We start from the raw sequence: 24,181 nt of genomic DNA, 5'->3' as shown, positions 1-24,181 counted from the left end.
CAGTGATGCAGAACTGAGAAGGAGAGTGGTTTATTTTTGGCTCTTTCTAAGGCCATTTACCTCTTTGCACACTTGAGCCATAAAATAGGGTCTTTTATAGCAGATATAGCCCTCAGCAGCAGACTAAAATGCTATATCAAGGGCCTGAAGTAAAGTTGCATGATAAATGAAAATCAAACTATTTCTGAAAGAGACTCCAGATTTCCTCTACCAGTGTGGCAGTAAGTGGGGAAATTCCACTGGGGATTCTCCTCTGGATTGATTACCGCCATTAGAACTTGGAGGATCTTTTATTGCTAAAATATGGAGCATTGGAACACTGGCCTTTAGAAATGTTAAAAAGGCACTGACTTGCTGACTGCAAAATTCAGCTGGTGTTAATATGGTCAAAGAATTCGCTCATCAAGAGCAATGCTTTGTTTTTTTCCTAACAGTAGAGGGCTCAACAATAAGGTTCCCAAGACTGCCTACCACTACAATTAATTGCAACAGCCATTAAGTAGACACTCAGGCCATCTTTGGTTCTGGTGATCATTTAAAACCCAGGCTTCTATCTTCACTACCCTTCTGTTGAGCCTCAGCTATATTCTTTCATAGAGTGCTAAGAAGCCCAAGGGTGTAGGTAGTTCTAGAACACAGCAAGTAAGAAACAAGCAGTACAAAAACATGGGATTAAGGGGCTAATTTCAACCCAGGGTGGTGCAGCAGTGGTGGTGTGCCCTGGTGGTCCAACCGCCATATTCTGAGGTTGGTGGTCAGACTGCCATTGGACTGAAGTAACCGCCGGGGACCCGAGATCCCTTAGAGGTGGCGTGGCAGTCTGAGGCCATAATATGCTTGGTGGTGCCGCTGCAGCACCGCCAAGCAGATTATGAGTTTCCTCACTGCCCTCCTTTTCATGGCAGTGAGGAAACCTAGTGCAAGGGGGGTGCATGCAGGGGGCACATGGAGTAGCCCCCTGTCTTTCTGCACTCTCAGTTCCAGCACAGCATGGAATTTACAGACCATGCCGTGCTGGAATGCGCTGTGGCTGTCCCACAGCTCTGCCTTTCTCAGGCTCTCCTATGAGCCTTTGTAAGGCAGTGCTGTGGTCCAGCCGCCACAGCACTGCCCGCCCGGATTACCACTTGTAATCCAGCGGGCAGCCGGCGGTGAGGTTTGGCGGTGCATGAGCAGGGCGGTAGCATGCCGCCCGCACCGTCAAACTCCGAATCAGGCCCCAAGTATTTTGTGCTAAATCAGAGCCTTTATCCATTTTGAAGAAATTATAGGCCTACATTTTTCAGTTTTTTGGTGTAAGGATCCTGAGCCCTTCAAATATATTTTCAAATATATTTTCATGTGTAACACCGGCCCCAAAATGCAAAGTACATCCTCCTCTATCCAAATACAGAAACGTCTCCAAGAGGGACCACTCTGGACTACTTCAAATGTTTTGGGGAATGTATTGCCTTCATTCTTTACTCCTGCACCTTCAGTTGTACTGTTGAGACTGAATGTTTCAAGAAGGGCTTCCTCTCAGACTTCATTTGCCTTCAAAGCAATGGCCTGACTTGAGCAAATGAACATATGTGTAGAACAGGCGTGGATCCTGGAGGGTTGACAGGGCTATGAGCTACTCCATAGCCATAAACCCTTTTCTACTGACCCCCCCATCAGACCTTTACAACCCCCCATTATTACATCTATTGGCTCACTCAAGCCTTAAAATCTGCCACTTTCACAAAGTGCTCAGAAGCTGCCAGGAGGTAGCATGTGGTGTTGTAGAACACACAGCTACCATTACATTACTCAACAGTCTATGACGGATCTCTGTATAAATTTTATGATCTTGAAACCACAGAGAGGCTGCAAAAACATCAGTAAAATCTAAAACAATTGAATGCAGCAATTGTAAGAGTATAGGATTACCTACATGATGTCAATGTGGCATCAAGCTACCCCACTTCCCCCTCAGATTAAATATGACATGAGAACAAACTGTAATATGAGTTTGTGGACTTCTCACAGGAATGAATGCCACGGATTCTTGAATGGGCAGCGGGTTGCCTTGAACACACACACTCACATGCAAACGTGCGCACACGCACCTCACATCAATACGCATGCATGCACATCCATGCACACACATACACACCACACACACAAGATGTCTCAAGAAAGGCACTGATTTTTCTTCTAAAAGGTGTCTCCTCAATTGGTACCAGTCTGTGAATGTCTTTTTTTAACACTGTCACTGCTGCAGCAATTCCCCCACTGTGCTGAAAGTGCTTGAAATCCATTGTTCATGACGAGCTCAGCTCGTCAAAGCACACGACCAGTGTACTGCATGACGAGCTCAGCTCGTCATGAGCATCGAAGGGGTTAATGCAAGATTCTATAGGATTAGGTCTTTGATAATTTCATCATTTCAGAACTGAAGCATTTTCAATATTATATACAACTAGGTCATAGTTGTTGCTTATTTATCTTATTCAACTAACAACCATTGACAAAGCCAATATTCCTGGCTTGTTGTAGATACACTGTTACTTGCCTGGCATACTATGCTAAGCACAGATTTTAACTTAGGTGTGTTAAGCCATGACCTTAATTACATAGGCCACATCCCTTTGAGAGACCCCCATCAGCTTTTCAGCCCACTTAAAACCCTGGGGAGCAGTATATTCAATACTCACAGAAAGTACAATTTACAAAGCCAAACTATAGTCTGTGACTTTTTAAATATGGGTTCACTGGTGCACTAACTTATTGCTGACATATCATGGACTGCGCATGATTGAAAAGAAATCAATGGTCCAAGTTGTAAACTGGCATTTTTATTTTACGAGGTTGAGTGATTGTTAAATCAGACAGTGCCTGATGCACAATGGCCCTGTACTTCCTTATCAAATGTACTTGATACAGCTGCTTTCAACATTAAAGAACTATACATAAAACCATGCAGTACAGGCTCTGGTTTGGAGTGATAATTTTATATAAGTAGCTAGGGCACCCGCGGTGTCTCTCTAGCTGCTAAATTAAACCATATCTGGGTTTGCTGCTTTGATCCCTCACATGTTAGCTTTCATATATTATTAGGATATATTGATACAATCAGCTCTCGTTGGTTTGTTTGCTGCTATGATTGGACCATTGGTTGTCTGTATCAAAAAGTGTATATGTCCTTAGGGTTAATTTTGAGTCACCCCATTGTTTGTAATAGCAGACTAATAATTACCTCTATCTCGTTATCTACAGAAGGGGAGGGATCATTGCTTCTTTTCGATCGCCCACGTAATTTGCCGTCAGATCCACGATGATGTCGATCATTTTCTCCATCTTTGACTGGTGTTGATGGGCCAATGTGGGTATTGCATTCACCTATAACAAAAAATAGTACATTTATGCCTTTGTATGCATAAGGAATGTTGTATCCAGTCGAATTTGTCCTTAGTTTTAAGCCCTACTGCATCGGTGGCATATGAATAAGATGGTGGTGGGCAAGCGTAGACACTTTGCCTCTTGGGCTACAATAGTGAGGTTGTCTTCCTGGGACTGAACCATAAAGGGCTAAACAGAGTGAAGAATCTGTTTTTATGGGCCAGTGTGTTAATTCATTGTATTTAACCCAATAGTTCTTCAAGTTTATGCATTATTCTAAAAGTACAGCTCAGAAACAAAAAGAGGCAAATCCTGCTCACTGTTTTCTGAAAAGCACGACCTAGCTCAGGGAAATATCGGGTTAAACAAATTAACTTTTCACACTGCAGGCACATACATAAAAACAGGCACTCAGCTCTGCACTGAGCAAGCGGTGCCCTTCATGATATCACCCAAGGTCTTGATCTGAATTTAACACTAAAAGAAGGAGGCCATGTAGACATTGGTGGAGTGGGTGAATCGAGAGAAAATATGAGAGGTATCCCTTAACAAAAATCAAGGGAAGTAGGGTTAACCAACCAATGTAAAAAGGAGAAGTTCCCTTGAACAGAAATGGAGTTAATAAAACTTTATAAACGAAAACAATTACAAGATTCACATATATAAAAAAAGGCCACAATTTATTGATCATACAGTAATTAAAAAAGTGGACGGTTAAAAGACCGCTTAACACGGATTTTTAAAACAATGGAAACAATAAAAAACCATAAAGAACCTGACATTCAATATTGACCAGCAAAATTGATACGTAAAGACAGAAAACAGTAAGACATTAAACTAGTACAATACTAAGCGTATATTCAAACTCTATTTCTGACACCAATGTTATGTACACAACAATACAGTGTATCAACATAGATATCCGAGTCGAGAATTATACTGAAGAGTGAATCACCAGTGGCATTGTTCCTACCCCGCCAAGGTCACAGTCGCACTGATCCATGTAGAAGTGGGGGCACAACGGTTATTGCCTCAGTAGAGTTTAACTGGCTCTAATGGTGCTAAGCCTGGGCCAACTAACAGTCTGATCTAGTTCAGATGGGCGACTATCACTAAATCGCAAATATATCACAAAATGCAATGTGAATTTTGTAGAAAATTAAAACAGAATTGCACTGAATTCAATTATCCTCCAGTTGGCAGAACTTGAACACAAATCAGAAGACATGGCTCTTGCCATGGGCATTCTGTATATGATTTATGGTCTGGACTAGTCGAATTATGGGATTGACCTGACCTGGAGGTTTCCACATAATAATGGATTTACAGTGTTTGTCACATGACCCATGATTTCAGCAATATTTTGACAATTTCAACAAAAACATTGTTGCTTCTAGCACAAAGGGACCAAAAGTTACAAACACAAAGCCATCAATGGTTGCTCACAGTGGCAAAGTATTTGCAAAACTTAAGTGACTATCTTTCATATTCTGATTGCTGTATTAAAATTGTCAGCTTGGTGCTACTGAGTGGTAACCTCTGTCCAGACAGTTTTCATGTATTTTAAAATGACACATGAGTGGAAAATTACTGCAACAGAAGGTATCACATTATGCCATGTAATTTACATTTTCTTGTTGCATAATTTGGTAAGACAGGTAATTAATTAGTTCCTCCATCGACACATAACAGTGACCCTGTTAAAAGACTAACTGCACTGCCATCAGCAGTGACATTTACATTAAAGAAGTAAAACATGATTGATTAGCAGATAAAAATCAATATCTGCTTTCCATTCTCCTAAAAAAGAAATAAAAAGCATGAAATCCTGTCCTCAAATATCATGATATTATCCACCTTGCAAAATGGAGTAACTGCCAGTGTAATTTAGTGTTAAGATTATTGCAATCTAAACGTAATAAAAAACATAGATGGAGTCTGCATATAGCACCTGGGCAGCCTGTTTCTTAATGGGTCTGTTTACAGTGCTTGAGATGACTCCCTATGACTGACTTTGTTTCAAGCCTTCGAAGATGGCATCTTGTTTTCTCTAGTGAACTCTTTGCGGTTGAACACGTGACATGCAAACTGCCTAACTGGCTACTTCAGACAGTAACAACGCGTAATCAACATCCAAGTTAGCCTAACCCATAGATTTTCCATTAAAATTGTATCCAACTCTGAGAAAGAGAAAGAGTAATAGTACATTAAAAAAACAGGTTTCCTGATAGTATGTCTCCCCTATTATAACTTTAGAAAATATCGCGCCTATTATAACTTTAGAAAATATCGCGAGAGCTTAAAGGAGCCAACATCAGTTGAAAAGAAAAGCATGTTTACTTGTCAGTTGTCCCCTTTTTACACCAGACCTTAACTTGAAAGCATGACCTTACATTAGAATTAATCTAATTCATATTAACTGACTCACGTACACAATCATAAGGAAATAAAATCTTATTTTTTTTAAAAATCAGAACTCCTCAAGGAGTGTAATTGTCACCCACTAGGTTCTGAAAATAATTGCTCCTGGCTCATGCTTTCAAACAGGAGTGTCATTGTATGACAGACATACTTCCTGTAAAACTACTGAGCTCTTTGCTGATTGGCGGAAATTGTTATCTTAAACTGCAGCTGAAAAATGCTTGTGCTGACATCATCCATCAGCGTACAAAATGCGCTGACCAAAGGAACAACAAATAATTGCACAAAGGCTGTGGATCGAAGTACTTAGTTTCCTGATTTTTTAGAGAACTTCTAATATTGTTAAAATAAATCAACTTACCAGGGAGTGACTCAGGGCTCTGATTAGTGATGTTGTGCGACAGCTCTTGGACTGAGTAGGTAGCTGTGGAAATCGCTGTCGGACTGATGCTATTATTCGATATATACGGAGAGTTGTAAGAAGGGTTGTAAAACTGTGAGTACTGACTTTGAGTGAAACCAGGATAAGAAGGGTATTCCTGGATAAAGAGAAAAGAGAAAACATGCTCATCAACATTGGAAAATCCAAAATTTGAAAACAAAATTATGTTGATTTGACTTGTGAAATATTTCATGAAACTGTAGATAACTGATATACTTCTGAATTGTTTATATGTTTCATAACTGATGAAAATAATGTAATATGCACCATGAGGGAAGAATCCAGAAATCAGAGGGTGGAAGACAGCAAAGAGTTCCTGTAGTATCCACTGATTGCTAAATCCAGTGGACTAATCACAATTCTGCTTAAAATCTACACTGTGGTTAAGTGGGTGTAAAACCTTAATATCATGCAACCCTTTGGCATCACTACGCTTCCAATAATCAACTGTAATGAGATCGAACATTTTAAAATTGAAAATCAACTGTGGGCAGAATGTAAGTTCTATATACACAATTTCAAGAAACAAAAAATCTAGTCTTGCCTAAGTTTGTCTTTCTGAAAATATGAAAATAATGTCAACATATTGTTCTATCACTAAAATGATGTCAAGCTTAACAGTGGCGCCCAAACAAGTGTCTCAAATACATGTCTAAATTGCCCAAACCCAGAGGACATTAACAGTCCAATGGACCTTACCCGCTTGATGATCCCTTTGTTAGTTTGTTTCAGACTGAATTGAAACATTACAGAAGATTTGGGAGCATACAGGAAGTGGCGTCACAGAGAGCTATTGAACCCTAAAATATGGAGAATTAATGCAAAATATTAAATGTAATTTTCTAACCCTACATATATACCTGCTGTGTATACAGAGGTGTATTGTGGGCGGGGTGCAAAGGTTTAAAAGAAAAGTGGATGGATACTCGCCTTGCCCCAGGTGCTGGCAACCCATCCTACCCCACTGTGTGTATAAAATATTCATGGCTAGGTGAATTTATGACAGTGTAGAACACTAAACAAATTAACTCAGTCATTAACTCGCCAACTCACAATATACTAATTTATCTTTAAAGTACAGTATTTGGCAAAGGTCTTTAGGAAGGCAATTTGACAGCACTTACCTGATGCACACTGCTAAATCCAGGCGAACTGGTTAGACCGTTGGATCCTTGATACAGTCCTGTTGTACCTAAAAAACCACACATTTCATATATGTTATTTTCTGGAATTACAGAAAAAAACTCCAGTCTAACTCTGTGGCCATGCACACATGTTTACTGTATAGTGTATCACTTGTTCACTCTTATGTAACTAAAGAAAAGAAAGATACAGATAGAAAAAATAGAAATCCTCTGAATTCACAAGGACACATCATTCCAATTCTGTTAGCGGAAGGCTTAGAGCTAAATATTTCGAGATGAAATTATGAAGACTCACATAGTACTCTAAAATATAATAGCATAATGCCTATTGTAGTGGGGTAGCGGGAACTCGCCTGTAGTAACCCAACACTGCGGGAAATCTCCTACCCTGCCTGGGCCGAGGTCCAGCTTATAGTCAACAGCCAAGAGAAGCTCTTTGGCAAGTCCAAATAACTGAGTCACTAAAAGCCAGCCCCAAATCTATAGATTAGCGGCACATAGCACAGAAGAGCGGGGAAGGAAATGGGACTGCATGGAGCCAGTTAGGGTTTATCCTAAGCGTGATCAGGCTCTCTTCTCTAAATACAGCTGGTAATTTGATATAAACTCAAACATGTACTTGTCACATTCCAGCTGCACATGAACTTACTTCCAGGACTATTATTTGTTTGGACTGCTCATTCTACACATATAATTAAAGGTAGCCAGCCAGTCTACCCTTCGTTACCACATACGAAAGGGGCAAAGCTTTTCAGATCAAAAACAAGATTAAATGTGTGTTTTTATTAAAAAGCCAATCCATTCGTGGCAGCTCTGCTCATCTGACATTTATGAGTTGGGATGAGAGGTGTGTAAGGTGTTCCATAAGCAAAGTCTATCATAAGATCTGGTGGAATCGGTGTTCAGTGGACCATAGAATGCTATTTGCCACTCAAAGGCCCCGTTCACTTGTTGTGTGTAGCGGTCGCTCAGCAGAAGATACCACCCACGGGATTATAAGATTTATCGGGTACAAGAAGGCGCACACGCAGCCAATCCAAATGCTTTCCGGCCCACATTTTCCAACATATGAACGCAGAATAGTGAGGGGAAGAGGACCTGGAAGTGGAAACTCACATACAGCATAGGAGCCCACATCGCTTATATTATTCCCTTTTTCTAGCGCAAAATGCCTTGATCCTGGATAGAATTGGTTACTGAGGGCTTGGAACTACCACCTTACCACCTACCAGTCATCCTGGAATGGGGTGATTACAGAATATATCTATCTATCTATCTATCTATCTATCTATCTATCTATCTATATATATATATCTTGTCTCTGCTTCGTTGATAAATTCATTCAACCAACAGAATTTATGGTGTGCTCAAATGATTTAAAAATCTGATTTAAAGCCCGGAAGTGAAATTATATAAAGATATTTCAAACGATTACAACATTTAAACAAAAACAAATACTGGAGGAGTTTAAAGAATACTGTGACCACGCAGCAGTTTCACATTTTACTCTGTGAGAGTAGAAGTAATATAATAGGATGGTCATTTTATGGAGAATAAACCATAAAAACAAGTTTAAAAGGACTTTCATTTTCTTGATAGAGTTCTGAAGTTTTTCTGTTGGGGGTTGCTAAAAGACCAATGTTCCTGCATCATGAAACAAACCTTCTGTTATGACTTGTCAAGGAGGTTAAAGCAAGTTGGGTCAGAATCAACATGTTGCTTATATTTTGAAATATGAAATGGGAATATTACTTCTTTGACACTGAAATGTTTTATAAAATGTGAAAATGAGGCCTATTAATTTGTAAAAAAAAAATTCAGTTGGTAAGAGCAAATAAAGTCTTGGACATACTGCCAATGAAGCAGCATAAGACCCTTGAAATACCTAAATTTATTGATATTGGGATAGATTAAATTCTTTTTGGTCAGCTTTAAGCTTATTATTGTCAAGACAGCGTTCCTGCTTTTAGATTGAACATAATACAAGCCTAGATGGATTTGGAACTGTCCAAGCCTGTAATTCAGCATGTAGTAAACAGAAAAAACAATAAGATTGTCTCAGGAACCACAATTAAATCAGACGTTATTCTCAAGCAAGCAATACCCCGGACTCTTCAGAAGTGCAAGGTTCTTCATGCATTACATCTTCTCCTATCCACTGTGCTATAATATTCCTTTTATGTATGCAATATAGGCGGAAAACACTGTTGTTAATGCTAAATTTCTTATGCTTAGACCTCCAAATTTGACTGCACCTGTTGTAAGTCCATGATCTGTACATAACACAAGTATATTGTCAATAAATTGCAACTCCCATGAGAACACTTTTCAATATGAATAATCTACTTTGATAGACCTGTGAAGAATTTTTTTCCCCAAAGCAAGTGTTTTCGATTGAGGTTATTCTATGCCACCCAAAATGTAAAGCATATCAATTACCTGAACATTGCTTGCCAGGGATTTGGGTAAGGTAACACTTCAAAGGTCAAATCAGGAAGGAAAACAATGTCTGTTAGGCAAACCGATCAATGCGCCACCTTGTTAAGAATATGACATCAACCACTTTAATGACAATGAAGAGGTGGGTGTTGGCCTTGTACTTGCTTCTTCATGTTAGGAGCCCTTACTTTTCAAATTCACTACAATCTAAATTATTTCCTCAAAATTTGACTTCTGTGGACCAGGCATGGGAATCTCTTCTTCCTCTTGTTCTAGTGATTAGCATCTTGTGCTCTTCATTCAATGGCTGGAAATAGATGACTCCCAGAGTCTTCCCTTGGAGATCTTTCTCCAAAGATCCAGTTATTTGTTTTATTTTAAGATCCTGGATTAGCTTGGAATGGACAGCTGAACAAACCCCGGCATGCCAAGCGAAGTCACAAAGCGCATGCAGTGAGAAATAAACCTTGAGCCTAAAAGAAACAAGAATGAGCTATGGTCCTCTTATTAATTTGCCACCACACGTAACCTTGGACATACTGTGCAGGGAGGGAAGCAAACAATCTATTTTAATACAGCCTTCCTTGGAATGTTGAACTGTAACACATAATCCAGGGTCCTGAGTTTAATTGCTATTCATAGAACTATGATTGTGATTTAAGCTTCCATCCTCAGATGGAGATCAATAAATAACGCTGCTGTACATATGTTATGTTGCAATTGTGAGCATAAGATAGTCTATGGATAGTTGGAAAATACTTGTATATATTTATATTCTTCTGGCATTCGTGCTGATACAGGCGATTAGTATATAGGTTGGCATATGTACCGTGTGAATCAGCTGGTCTGCAACACTAAGCAGATGCGTCAAAATGCATGGAGTACATTTTTCTATTGCATAGCTTGGCAAGTTGACAAATTCACTTCAGCTCAGAAGCTGCTATTTCTCAGATCCAACAGCGTTGCATTTCTAGCATGACTAGACAATAATCAGCCTGCAGTTCAGTAGCATGGATGTAGATTTTATGTGTATTTACTTTTTAATAACAGTGAAGTTACTGCTAAAATGTGACATTACATTTGGTGTTTTACATGTGACATTGGATTTAATATTAGTTTGAGCTATATATATATATATATATATATATATATATATATATATATATATATATATATATATATATATATATATATATATATATATATATATATATATATATATATATATATATATATATATATAATGAAACGCTCCAGCAATCACTGCTGAAGGCAGGGTAAAAACAATCTTTTAACAGCTTATTCCTTCTGGTCAGTCAGATAGACATGGAAAACCTATAGAAGGTGGATCCAGGTTATGGGCTCGGTTTGTGACTGGCAACAGGCTCCTCTCTGTCTTAGTAAAAAGTTAAGGCAAAAGTTTTACAAAGGTTTGTATACTACAGAGGGTAAAATCCTCTGGTTGATCATTCTGGCATTTATAAGACAAACTGGCTTGACTTAAATAATACATACTAGATCAAGGTTTAACACACTGCCATAATTAGAGCCATTCAAAGTAGTATCTCCCAAGCAGCATCTTCACACTTTGGAAGGCCCTGTGTCCTTTTTTTCTCTGAGGAGGAAAGAGACTGAGGACGAATAGTTGACTTTGGGATGGGATGTGTATAATGCAAGAAGATACATTTTACATTAAAAAAACTGTTGCAGTTACAGTAAATACATCTAAATTTGATGTTACAACTTACAGAATGACCAGACTCATTAATTTTATATGGGTACGTATAAGCATATTAGAGATGCAAATAACCTTATTTAATAGACTAGTCTAGAATGATGAGAAAAATGAGGACAACAATCCACCAGTTAAATGAGAAGCTATGTTTGGATGTGTGGTGTAGAGACAATCCACAAACCAGAAGTGGTAGGGTTTACTCGTCTCCACATCATACGTTTTTTCCCACTGACCTATTGTGATCTCAGTCACAAAGGTTGATGATAACAAATCACCAACAGGTCGAATGGTTCACCCTAACCATTCAGCGGCCCTACTTCAGACCAAGTATATAATAGGGGTCAATAATCTGTCTCCATTAACTTTCTATAAGCGGTTTTTAATCTGGGAAGATTTTATTAGTTATTTTAGGACCCATGTTAAAGACTCTATTGCTGTTCATAATGGGTCCACTACCGCCTTTGCAGTATGGAAGGCTCTAAGAGCTTTTACACATGGGATAACACAATCAATCTCCTTTAGAATTAAGGCCCACGCGCATCAATGGAAAAAGCGGTCGCAAACGGGCAGATTCTGAGAATCTGCCCTTGCGACCGGTATTTTTGCATTTGGGATGCATCATGAAATATGATACTCTGTATTTTACAAAGAGTGATGAAAGATTTTACTAGTGTATGAAAAGGTGTATGTGATTGTCACGTGGATGATGTCATCAGTGATGTCATCAGTGATGTCATTTGAGATGTCATCAGTGATGTCACTGACCATGTCATGAATGATGTAATATGTGACATCATCAGCAGTGGATTGTGGGTGCGTGAAATATAGTTAGTACAACTAACTATATAGGAGCAATTTCAATGGTTTTGTATGAGTGAAATGTCCAGCTAACTATAACACCCCTAAAACGTATATTTTTTTTAGTGAATTTCAAAGGTTTTTTAAATGCTAATTCCTAACTATATAAGGCCTGAAACCTATGTTTTTTTCAGTGAATATATATATATATATATATATATATCTCACCAAGGTACATATATGTTAAGACAGGTATAGAAAATCTATACCTAACGTTCATTATTTCAATGTTTGCAGCTCGATATTTTGGATTCGATAATCAGGGTACACACTGGACATTATGTTGTTTTCTAATTGAAAACATTTCATTTTATTTTCATTGGGCTAAATGCCAAATAGAAGGAAATTTCATCAGGTGGATATCTTGCAAAATTAGGCAAACTCTGATACAGTTTAAAAACAGTTCAAAACTATACGACTACTGAACCCGGCATAACTCCATCAATACAAAGTGACACAAGCACAACGGGTGACAAAGGGCTCATGCATGGAGTATGGACTTCTCTGGAGAAGGTTGGATGTACAGTGATGGGTGGTCTGAGAGGTTAGAAGGGCCCACATTCCCGACTGCTTCGTGTCCTCTAAGTTTATACTAAACCATAAAGGTGTAATTTAATTTGTAAAAAGAAAATAGTTTTTTCACTCAGTCCTTCTGTTCTTCATCCTTCATGGGCACTAGATGTGACAGATCTTCAGTTGTCTCACTTCAGAGGAATACACTTTATAAGGTAACCTTGATTAAAGGCAAGACCTTGCAGAAATGGAAGGATTTCTTTCCTATTACTATGTGCCATGAGCTCTAACTTTACATTCAACTGCGTACCTGGAAATTGAAAAGAAATCCATATGTGCAAAGGTTCTTTTGTCCTTAATTGAGATCTTAAATGAAGCAGGTCAGATTTCCAAAGCAGCCTCCAATGAATAGAGGGTGGAGGAAGGTACAACCCTAATGCTTAAAGGCAAATTGCTTACAATGCTCACAGCAGACAAAACAGCTCTTGTCTTGCAAGCCTGAAAACAATACGGATGAGAATTTTCCATCTTCCAAACTTGTCAGTTTGACACGATCCATCGTTGTATATTGAATACGTCAGGGTGGGGGTAAGATATACCACAGAATTTGCCTAGTGTGGAAGGTGGCAATTTATTATATGTGCTACCTTACTCTTATACATTTTTGTAGAAAATGTTTTCTCATAATTATGCATGGTGGAATGCTTTTCAATATTTGTATAAACACATCTATGAACTTTTCAGTGGAGTCTGGAACACTGCAGTTAATGAAATAACACCAAATCTAAACATGCATAAATCAGGTATTTCTAGTCAGTTGTTGCAGTGACCAGTCGTCAGCATTGCTATGTTCCATTAACACACCAATAAGACCATGGTTTGCGTTATTTTCGGACTATCACAAGATTTGGATGAAGCGTCACCATTAGAAAAGGATAAAAATTACTATTATGTATATAGATGACAGAAGGAAGCCTAGATGTAATAATATTTGTTGGTATTGGTCTTGATTCTGTGTGTAAAAATAATATCATGTTGATAAAGTCAAGACACTTCCAGCTTCATGCACCATCTCTGTATGGTGATATCTCTTGGAAAAGTGGGTTAAGCTAGGTTGGCACATCTGTGGTAGATAAAATACCACTAAACAAATTAATTTGTCACAGCCCAGTAAGCATTACTAATCAAATGCCTTCTTCCATGCATCTTAAATTACAGACACGTATTTTCTCACTGTCAAGCTTCTTTCAGGATTAAGTTCCTAGTAATACTGACGGGCACCGGTAGTGTGGGTACAAATGTTTGCAGCACTGCCAAGGCACTTAAGTAACGAAGACCCATTTGAGGTACAGACACATGTTTCGCACAGCCAAGCTTCTTTCAGGTGTAAGTTCCAAATACGCCTCAAAAAAGTTGAGGCTTCAATAAACCTTTCGGATCATCATGTGTTACGTCAGCACCATTAAGGTGTCCCTCAAAAGAATCTTCGTAAGATACCAATGATGCACCACCAAAGGCGTTCCTTTATTTCCACCGAACAAAGATAGCTCCACGCTCATGATGGAACACCCACTTTATACTGCGCGGGTGCAAAACAGAGCTAGCCTCACAAATGCCTCTGCCTCTACTAATACTGGCACGCTCCGGTAGTGTGAGTGCAAATGTTTGCAACACTGCTAAGGCACTTTGGTAATGAAGACCCTTTCGAGGTACAGACACTTTTCGCACAGTCAAGCTTCTTTCAGGTGTAAGTTCCAATTATGCCTCAAAAAAGATGAAACTTCTATAAACTACTCGGATCACTCTGTGTTACGTCCGTTCCCAAGTCATCCTGATCATGAGAAGGATGTCAGCCCATCAGTTTACCTTTCATGGCTTAAAGCTCCAAGTAAACTCTAATTAGGAGGCATTTCCCCTATTACCTAGAAACCTTCCCTACCGGATCTGCACAGTATTTCCAAAGTCCCCTTCAGTACTATAATAAAAATCTCTACCTTCCACCGCACATCAACAATGTTCTGTCAGGTGATACACAGTACTGAGCTCAGGCCGTCTACTCAGACTCTTCAAATCCTCAATTTCCTTTACATGCACATTTTTACTCTTGGTGAATCTTCCACACTTTTTGCATTTCTCTGTTGCACCCTTAGCCTCATTGCTTCCGTCACCTAAAAATGGCTACAGCAACCTAAAGACTTTGGGACTGATTAACAAAGGTAACTTACAGGCACATGCATCATTGTTGGCTTTTGCAATTTCTTAATTGCGATTTTTAAGGAATCGCAATTAAGAAATCGCAAAAGCCTATGCATGAAGAAATCGCTGAAAATTTTGCAATTTCTTAAAATTCCTTAATTGCGACTCGCGAATTGCGAATCGCAATTAAGGAATACCTCCCCATTCATTCCTATGGGCCTAGAGGCCCATAGGAATGAATGGGAAGACATTCTCAATTTGCGATTAGCAATTAGCGAATCGCAAATTGAGAATGCAATTTCAAGGGTGCAGGGGTGTCCAAAGAACACCGTGTTGCACCCCTGAAATCAATCTTTGCACATATGTTGTGCACACACATGCCCTTAGGGCATGTGTGTGCACAACATGAAACTTTGAAAAATGCACAAAAGTGCATTTTTCAAAGTTTTCGCAAATTACCATGAGGTTCAACCTCATGGTAATTTGCTCCCCCTAATTGCGATTTCGCATTTTTTTTTAAGTTTCATGCATTGCATTTAAGGATTCGCAAAATGAGATTCCTTAAATGCAATCGCAATTTGAGAGTATTTCAAAAGCAGATTTTGCGATCGCAAACGGCCGATTTTTGCGATTCACACCGTTTGCGATCGCAAAATCCTTTGAGTAAGCACTACTTTTTGGCTTTTCACAAAATCTCAATGTAAATTTCCTCTCTGAAACTCTAGTTTACTCCAAAAGTATAACTTACATTCGGATTTTACAAATAGGCAAAAAGCAGTAAACATACTCAAAAATGTCAATTACTCAAAAGTGTAAATTACATTTGGGAATCAGGCTCACTGTGTTAGCTGGTGTTACCAAGGTCCTGGCTATCTCAACCCCCGATCGCCTCCCCCTGCATGCACTTAATTTAATTATTCCGTTATCTGATTTGCCTCGTGCACAATGCAGACTTTATCGCCTCTGGGTGTGTTTGCTCGCCTGCTTATCCTAGTCTTAGCCAGGAGGTGTTTACTGTAGCTTCTTCTTATTACCACCACTACACACACAGTTCCCCCCTTCTGATTGCTCGCAGTCCTAACCGGGCACTAGTTTGTAATGCCTGCACATGCGCGGTACTTGACACGGCATCGTGGAGTTAAAACACACAACATAAAACAGAGCCGAATCACAAACATGTATGAATAAAGAGGGTTACCTGAGTAATTATCTCCAAAGAAATGCATTTCACTTAGAGCCCAAAACAGGACTCCGTGGGCTGAGTGCCCGTCCAAAAATCTAGTCAGGTGTTCGCATCACAAACGATCAGACATAAATAAAATGAGTGGTATCTATTTGGGTAATAAAATCACCCGAGACCGGTTTATAGAAATTAAGGTCTGTCGGCAGTTTCTTGTGGTGAATTCAGACCGACCTCCTGCGCTCAATTATGAATCAAAAAGTCCGCTCTTCAGATCTAACTCTAGGAATTAGCATATTTGTGGTGATGGGTGCAGTACGCAAACATGGCGCAGCCGTTCCAGCCAATGCTGCTGTTTCTCAGTGTGAGGGCTGAGTTCTGCACAGGGGGTGCAGTCACAGACTACACTCAAGCTCATTGGGACCTTAAGGGCACCTGTCAGAGGTTGTAGGGCAGTGTCCACGTGCAGAAGCACCCAGGGAGGAGATTCCTGTGGCACGTGACCCCTGTCCTGCCTTGGAAGCAGGCAAGGACTGCTTCCAACTACAGCCCTCCAAACCCCTTCCTTGGTGGCGGACACAAGGTAAGAGCCCCCTCCTGGGTTAGAGCATCATTAGCAGGGGCGGCTCTAGGCTCATGGCGGCCCTGGGCAGGGAGCGTAGGTAGGGGGCCCCGGAAGAGGGGTCCGGGCAGGGCGGAGCCCCCCTCCTCCCAGAGCTCAGAAAGGTGTTTGGAAGTGGAACAGAGCCGGAGGCCGCCAAATCCCTGCCAGGGGCCGCCACACAAATATGTATCCATCCTCAGAGGATTATTATATTAAGGATATATATTGGCATGGCAGCCCCAGGGGTTTGGTGGCCCTGTGCAGGTGCACAGCTTGCACATGCCTACGGCCGGCCCTGTCATTAGGGTGCCCCTCGAAAGACTCTTCGCAACACGCCACTGAAGCACCGCCAAAGGCGCACCCTCATTTCCACTGTGCATAGCTCCACGCACACAATGGAACACCCACTTTATACTGCGCGGTGGCGTGGGGGGCACAAGGACCGCTACCTCCGGCGCAACTTTTTTGAGGGCGCAAATTGCACCACGCAATACTTGCCTTGCCCAGGGCGCTGGCAACCCACGCTACGCCGCTGCGTGGGTGGAAAATGTCTGTCCCTACTAATACTGACGAGCTCTGGTAATGTGGGTGCAAATCTTTGCCAGCTCTCACAAGGCACTTTGGTAACACAAACACCCTCCTCCTCCGTCCCATGGCTTTAAGTGGTGGAGGCAATCCGTTTTGTTGTCTGCTCTCTTATAAACGGAAATGATTTTAACTGGCTTTATTTTACTTTTTATGTATAACTATGGCACTCGAAATAAAGTTTCATTAAATTAAAATAGCAATTTTATAATCGTTTGACTGTATCCTACTTGTCCCCGTGCTGAAGAGTATTCTCAAGTCATATTACCATTCCATACCACCGTTTCATTGATAACATATATGCATTCAAATTTGTGCACTCTGAATCGATTTTACAGACTACTGTGAACACACAATAGAACATTTTCTAAAAGTTGCTTAATGCTTCTAAAGCCCACCGTTTGTTTGCCACTTGGCACTCTCATCTGTGAGTTTGTAGGACTCAGGTGGCTAACCCCAGGGCATCTGTTATTTTATTCTAAACGTATGCAAGGGGCCTCTTCAAACACTTCCAACCCCCTCGTGAGCTAATGTTTCCTGCAATAAATGCGGTCTTCTCCAGTCTGATACTTTTTTTTCAGATCTGGAGGTCAAGTGCTCCACAAAATATCCCCCCTGCCTGCAATACCCTGGTGCCTTGTCAAGGTCCACAACACAGGACAGCTGCCTGCATTACCAGTGTTTATTAGGCAAGGAGCCTCATAAACCCTGACATGGCTGACAACTGAAGTACTGTTCATGTAATGCCTGACCCCCTGGAGAAGGACAGACATTCAACCCGCAGCCCTATGCTTTCTCGGCTCAGTGCAATGGCCGTTCCATGCTACATGTCTATTCTGGAGTGGGCCTTTTTTAGGAGCAGCGGGATTTCCACCAGTATAAAAGTATGACTTCCCTGTAACAAGCTCTGCAGCTTGCGGCTATTCTAGGTTCCGATGCTGTCCATTGTTGCACCATCTAGTGGTTGGGTTGAGAATGCAGATGACCTGCAGCCTGTACTAATTGCAAACGGACACAGAGAGATGATGGATGAAGCGCTGAAACTTTTCAGACACTCACCCCCAGTCACAGATCTGGGTTGAATCTATCATCATTCTTTAGCTCACTTCGACATCTCAGATCAGACCCAGTCATATGCAAATTAGTCTTGACCCTGTGCCTCATGGGAACAGTCCAGCCCAAAATGCCAAGCCAGGTCTTCCCTGGACTGGTAACAAGCATCCTGAGACTGGTTTCAGGGTAACACCCCTCATCAACCAGGCTAGCTTGAATCCAGTGGCAAAGTGAGCAAGGGACCCACGTCTGCGCATACCCTGCCTATTTAGGGTGAACAAAGCAAACACAAAGAGATGATGGACAGAGCGTTGAAACTTTTCAGACGCTCACCCCCCTAATTGCAAACGGGCCATACTTGTGCTTGGTATTTTAGTGTAAAAGGGAAAATACAGGCATTTAGAAATACTGTGGAACCATTCTTTAAGCCCTCAACTGATTTTAATGCAAATTTTGCACAGAAAAAATGGCATGAAAATATTGTGCAGTGAAAGCAAAATACTGTTTTGCAGTCTCGGAAGAAATGAAGACACACACACCATCCTGCAACAGCCAGGTCCATGATCTTAACTATCTGGCGCAGTCCTTCGATTCGGATACTTGTGATTTTAACTAGCAACTCCCAATATTTTGAGTTTTGCTCCAAGGCAAAGGTGGTAAAGTAGGTATAAAAGATCTGCATTGTCATTAAGGACTGTGGCACTGAATCTCGCTATTCGTCACAATGGTTACGCTAAATCTGCCACTGGATTAGGTAGAATTAAGCAACAGCTGTGATAATATCATGGCGGATTAATTTTACCATGGAGAATTCATTTAGCACGAAGATTCCAATCTCTTAATTCACAAACATAAGCACCTTTCCGTTTGGCTTTATTTTTCACATATTTATTTGTATTAATTTAGTCTTAGTATTATCTTTTCAATTGCCTTTTAATTGGGCTGGAAAACTCAAGTGACCGCCGCAGTGTGCGATGGCTGTCATCAAATTTGATAACCTGCTTCAATAAACTTTGCTTTTGTGCTTTTGAGCATCTCCGCTCTTTAAGATATTTATTTTGATGGTGCCATATATTTCTCTTAATTCAATGTAAAATGCTGTGTCTCAACTGTTGACAGAAGTTATTATAAGTCATTGACCCAAGGTTTTCGATGATGGACCTTGAGGACAGAAGCCATGTCATATTTTCAGGAGATGAACATATGATAAATTTAGATTGTATGAATATAATGGGAATTATTTGCATAGTACATGGTTATCCTGAAAGAATGGAATAGGTTCGACCTTCTTCGAATTATGTTGTGTATCCTTCCATTATGGATTTCTGGCTAGGTCTTTGAAAAAGAGACCAAATAATGAAGTTTCCAGTGGCAACATATTCTTTATGGAAGGGAGTCTCTCTAGGTGAACTCTATTTTGGAAATGCCACTAGCTTTCCTTCCCTTGTCATCTCTATGGTGATGCCGCAGCGTAAACCACGTCAATGTCTTGCCTGGGGAAATAAGCGACCTAGAAATGCAATTACAATTTCTACAATATACCTTGAAGGTATTTCAACAATTAGTTTATTGTCTTAAAATTTAGTCTTTCTTTGTATTTGTCACAGTTTGTACTTTTTCAGTCTTTGGGATCTGACCCTTCTGGTATAAACCATTAAAAATAAAGAGAGGAATATTACAAGTAGAAGAGCAAGATGCCAATGTGTAAGATCCTTAAATGTATACAAATATAGCTCAACCTCAGTGGTCTTCGGTATGAACAGAGGAGATAGCGCAGTGCCACACACTTGTCTACTGTGACATTTCATGATCCTACTTGCAGACTTACTAAAATTCCTTTTCAGTTCATGACATTTTTGCTTTTTTCAGTTTTTTCTCTGGAGACTCTTTTCCTTACCGGGTAATTTCTCATAATTCATACGCAGGGTGAAGAGCAACGTTTGCGTGAAAGCACCCAGGGCTGTCGTCAGGCTCTATAAGGTAATATTACTTTAACCTTGCCTAGATTAATGATGCTGGCCTTGGGGTAAGTAATTCAAAAGCGAAATAAATTACAGCACATTAGTTTATATTTTTATGCACAACGATTTCAAACAAATGAAACTCATTTTTAATCACATTAACCCTTAACACTAATAGCATGCATTATCATTCTTTAACCAGAAACACACCAGCAATCTAAAACAATTAGCAAATACACTAAAAAAGAACTAATAAAAGCCTGGGTTGAGAAATTTCAATATGAATTAATTTTACATGAATTCAATCTTCAATGCTGGTTCTTAGGAGCATAAAAATGCTAGCACAATGTATCTCATTTGACAGAGCATTTAACAAAATTAATATTTAGGTAATGTATGCTTGAGCTCTCACAACAGAGAACCTAGAGTAAATGGAGATTAACTTACTTTGTAAACCACCCACACTGAGGCTCAAGCTTTACAGCATACATATAGGTCAGGGCACAAGTCCTAAAAAAAGAAGTGGGGGGACGCAGTCACCGGAAGTGACTTCACTACAGGAAGTGACGTCACAAAAGGTGGCTTGCTCCATCAGGCTCACTGCCTCCCCTCACTCACCCCTTAGATGCGATTGCATCTCAGGAGTCCGCGTATGAGCAGCGTGCTGTGAGCTCCGATCTCGTCCCAGAGAGGCCAAAGAGTGAAGTCCAGCTGTTTGGCAGGAGGGACGGCGTCCTCCAGGTAAAATAAGTGGGGGGACGCCGTCCACCCGCGTGGTACCCCGACTCAAGCCCTGATATAGGTCCACATATTGTTATCACCCATCACTGGAACCAACTTGAAAAACTTGATGCAATGTTTGTTTTAAAGTACAAGGGTGAAGGACGCTGAGGCCCCTTCCTGCTATCTATGTATAGCAAGGTGCAGAGATTAATTCTTCAATAAACTCCAATTTGTTACAGGCATATTCTGACATTAGAATGTCACTGTAACGAGTAAATTGTGTCACTTCTAGAATATAATCAGTTATTAAAAGCTAGTACTGACACAATTGTGCTGCTGCTGAGTGTGTGTGTCCTCCCTATCAATTCTGCAATCTCACCTGTGGAAGGATCTTCCGGTGACAATAAGGGCCGAAACGTGAGGGAGTGAAGTCGATTAATTTATCCTGATGGATCTCCCCATTAGTGCAGCTCAGAAACAGAAAGAGACAAACGCTGCTCACTTTTTCAGACCTTTATGTCTGAAAATCAAGCTGTATCTCTGAGAAATACTAGTTTAAATGAATTGACTTTGCACATTGCAGATGCATAAAAACAGGTGCTCAGCTCAGCAATGATCCTGTGTTGTCCATGCCATCCCGATACGGCACCAGAACGTCTCTCTCAAGCTAGGATGCTTGGCAAGCTTAACGATGACTCTGTACCTCACATGCTGCCTTCAGGCCTCATCCGGTGTCAATCCCCTTCAAATAACATTGGCAAATGACTGGTACCAGCAAAGTCATTGGGCAATGATGTAAAGATGACCCAGCGCTGCTATGTGTCAGATCTGTACATGAAATACACCCAGGAGTGCAAATTCTAATGAGTCGCCGAACGCACAGCGTAAGTCACTTAAGAGGAGTAATTTCGAAACAATTATACATCATACAAATAGGAATATTACACGATATTCTGCGTGCTGCTTATATACACCTAGCTTTTTTGGGCTTTAGGATTTCACACAAAGTCAGGTCATGCTTTTTTAGTTGGTTTGTGCTGGTGTGAAAACCTTGAGACGCTTATGATGCTGACGCTTCATTTTGCCCACTTTGCACCAAATGCAGGTGGTCTGGCGCTCTGAGTCACCAAGTGATGTTGGTGCAGCATGAGTGAACTTTCAGTGTACCAAAGGGCTTGTAGCGAGTTGCACCATCATATATATCGCACAAGAGCCCACTCACACATAGTAAAGCTGGGCACATATTTACTGCTCTAGAGCAACCTGGCACTTCATCCTACCTGCCTCCAATGGCCGTTCTCTGGGCAAATGTAAATCCAGTACTTGTATAGCGCACGAATCACCCCCGAAGGGGTATTTCGGCACTGGAGGCCGTTGGGAAGATTAAGCGAGCTATTGCCCAGAGTCACATAGTGCTGGGCAGACCCCTGCCGCCGGGGATCGAACCATGATCCCCAGCATCCAACGTCAGACGCCCTGGCCACTGCGTCACACCTCTGCGCCTCTGCACCAGATGTTTGGCATTGACTTTTCATATCAGTGGCAAAATTAAACTTGAGAGGGGCCCCCTGCAAAGTACACAGAGGGGGCCCCACATGCTCTTGACTCAGTCAGGAGCTCTCAGCCGCCGCCCGTGCACAGTGCCATAGGGGGCTTCCTGGAGCTTTGGCCCCCCACGCACTGCATGGGCTGTTAGGCCACAGTTTCATATCCCCCAGCCCTGACACTCCTTATCCACCGCCACCTGCCCCTCTCTGCCCTTATGTCCCTCGGTCCTACCATACCCTTCATTCAACCTGGAGGGATGGTGTAACGCAGCGACAGTGGGAATGGAACGTGGTAGAGATTCTTCACCTAGCAAAAGAGGTGGGCTAGACACTGAAAGCCGAGGCCACGCTTGAGGTGGATGCCAGGCTCCGGCTCAGCTCGAGGTCTCTTTGGATTTACAAGCCCAAAATGAGCTGCCTGCCATACACACATTAACCTCAAGTGTCAAGAATTGGAGATAAAACAGTGACCTCTGATGTAAAATTGGTTAGAGATAAAGAAACCCATCTACTGGCTTGAATGCACAAAAGTAAAACAAGAAAAACTGGGAACTATCTTGGCTTCTGTTTTTGATCAAACTGTGTGACCCTAGGCAAATATTTTATTTCACCAGGCCTACTTTTTTGTTATCAACTATGCGTCTTCCAATACGTGAATTCAGCTTGTGCGCCGTACAATAACCTCATGCGTATGAGTTAATTGACTATAATGTTGTTCCGCCAATAATAAGAATGTAGGCCACATGTAGGCTATACATGACAACTGACTTGCCTCTGAATTCACTAATGGCATTGTTGTTCAGGCGGGCGGAGAACATGAATGTTTATAAATTCATGTTTAAAAACTCACTGTTAAAAAATGACTCTCAAAGTAGTTGTGTAATCCAATGTAGTAAGGTGAAACGCTTCTGCATGTTAAAGAAATAAACCTTTTTTGAATTTTGAATAGACTTTACCACATTTTACATGACATTTGCTGATGTCCATGCCAAGCAGTCTCATGGTTCGACTCCTGCACGGGAATTTAGAGCCAAGCCAGGCCCTTGGCTCGGCTCTCCCTATAATTTGTTGGCTCGCCCACCTCCACATGGCAGTGCTATCAGCTGGAATGTTCCAAGTGGTTGTCTAAAGGTAGGTGGCTCTTCTCGCCTGGTGTTGAGTTTCCAAGCACCGAGCCCGGTGGGACCCAGAGCTCTGGGAATCCATCGCTCGTTATAATTGCTCATAATTCGGGATGTGTGTGCGGTGGGCAACCTCCTCTCGTTTAGAAGGTTGACCTGCACTGAAAGATCGGAACAATCTGCCCTCTTTGTTCCCGCCAATGACAAGGGCTCCCGCGGACCCTCGTTTAATACTCGAACGTGGATTATCTGATTATCTCACATGGCAGAAATGCCGATCCCTCCTCAGCCGTGT

At 41.0% G+C, this 24,181-nt stretch overlaps 1 protein-coding gene across 2 annotated transcripts in view; it reads right to left on the bottom strand.

The window, feature by feature from the left end:
* Positions 1-24,181, bottom strand: part of EYA2 (EYA transcriptional coactivator and phosphatase 2) — a 284,272-nt gene that overhangs the window by 86,595 nt on the left and 173,496 nt on the right. For both annotated transcript variants that reach the window (XM_086932597.1, XM_086932598.1), the window contains exons 6-8: positions 7,351-7,418; positions 6,146-6,323; positions 3,221-3,363 (exon numbers count right to left, since the gene is read on the bottom strand). In XM_086932597.1, the coding sequence (XP_086788723.1) occupies positions 3,221-3,363; positions 6,146-6,323; positions 7,351-7,418 (389 nt within the window). The remainder of the gene's footprint in view (positions 1-3,220; positions 3,364-6,145; positions 6,324-7,350; positions 7,419-24,181) is intronic.

Source organism: Lissotriton vulgaris, chromosome 7 (assembly GCF_964263255.1).
Source record: "Lissotriton vulgaris chromosome 7, aLisVul1.2, whole genome shotgun sequence".
Taxonomy (NCBI): Eukaryota; Metazoa; Chordata; class Amphibia; order Caudata; family Salamandridae; genus Lissotriton; species Lissotriton vulgaris.
This window is presented reverse-complemented; position numbering and strand designations above follow the sequence as displayed.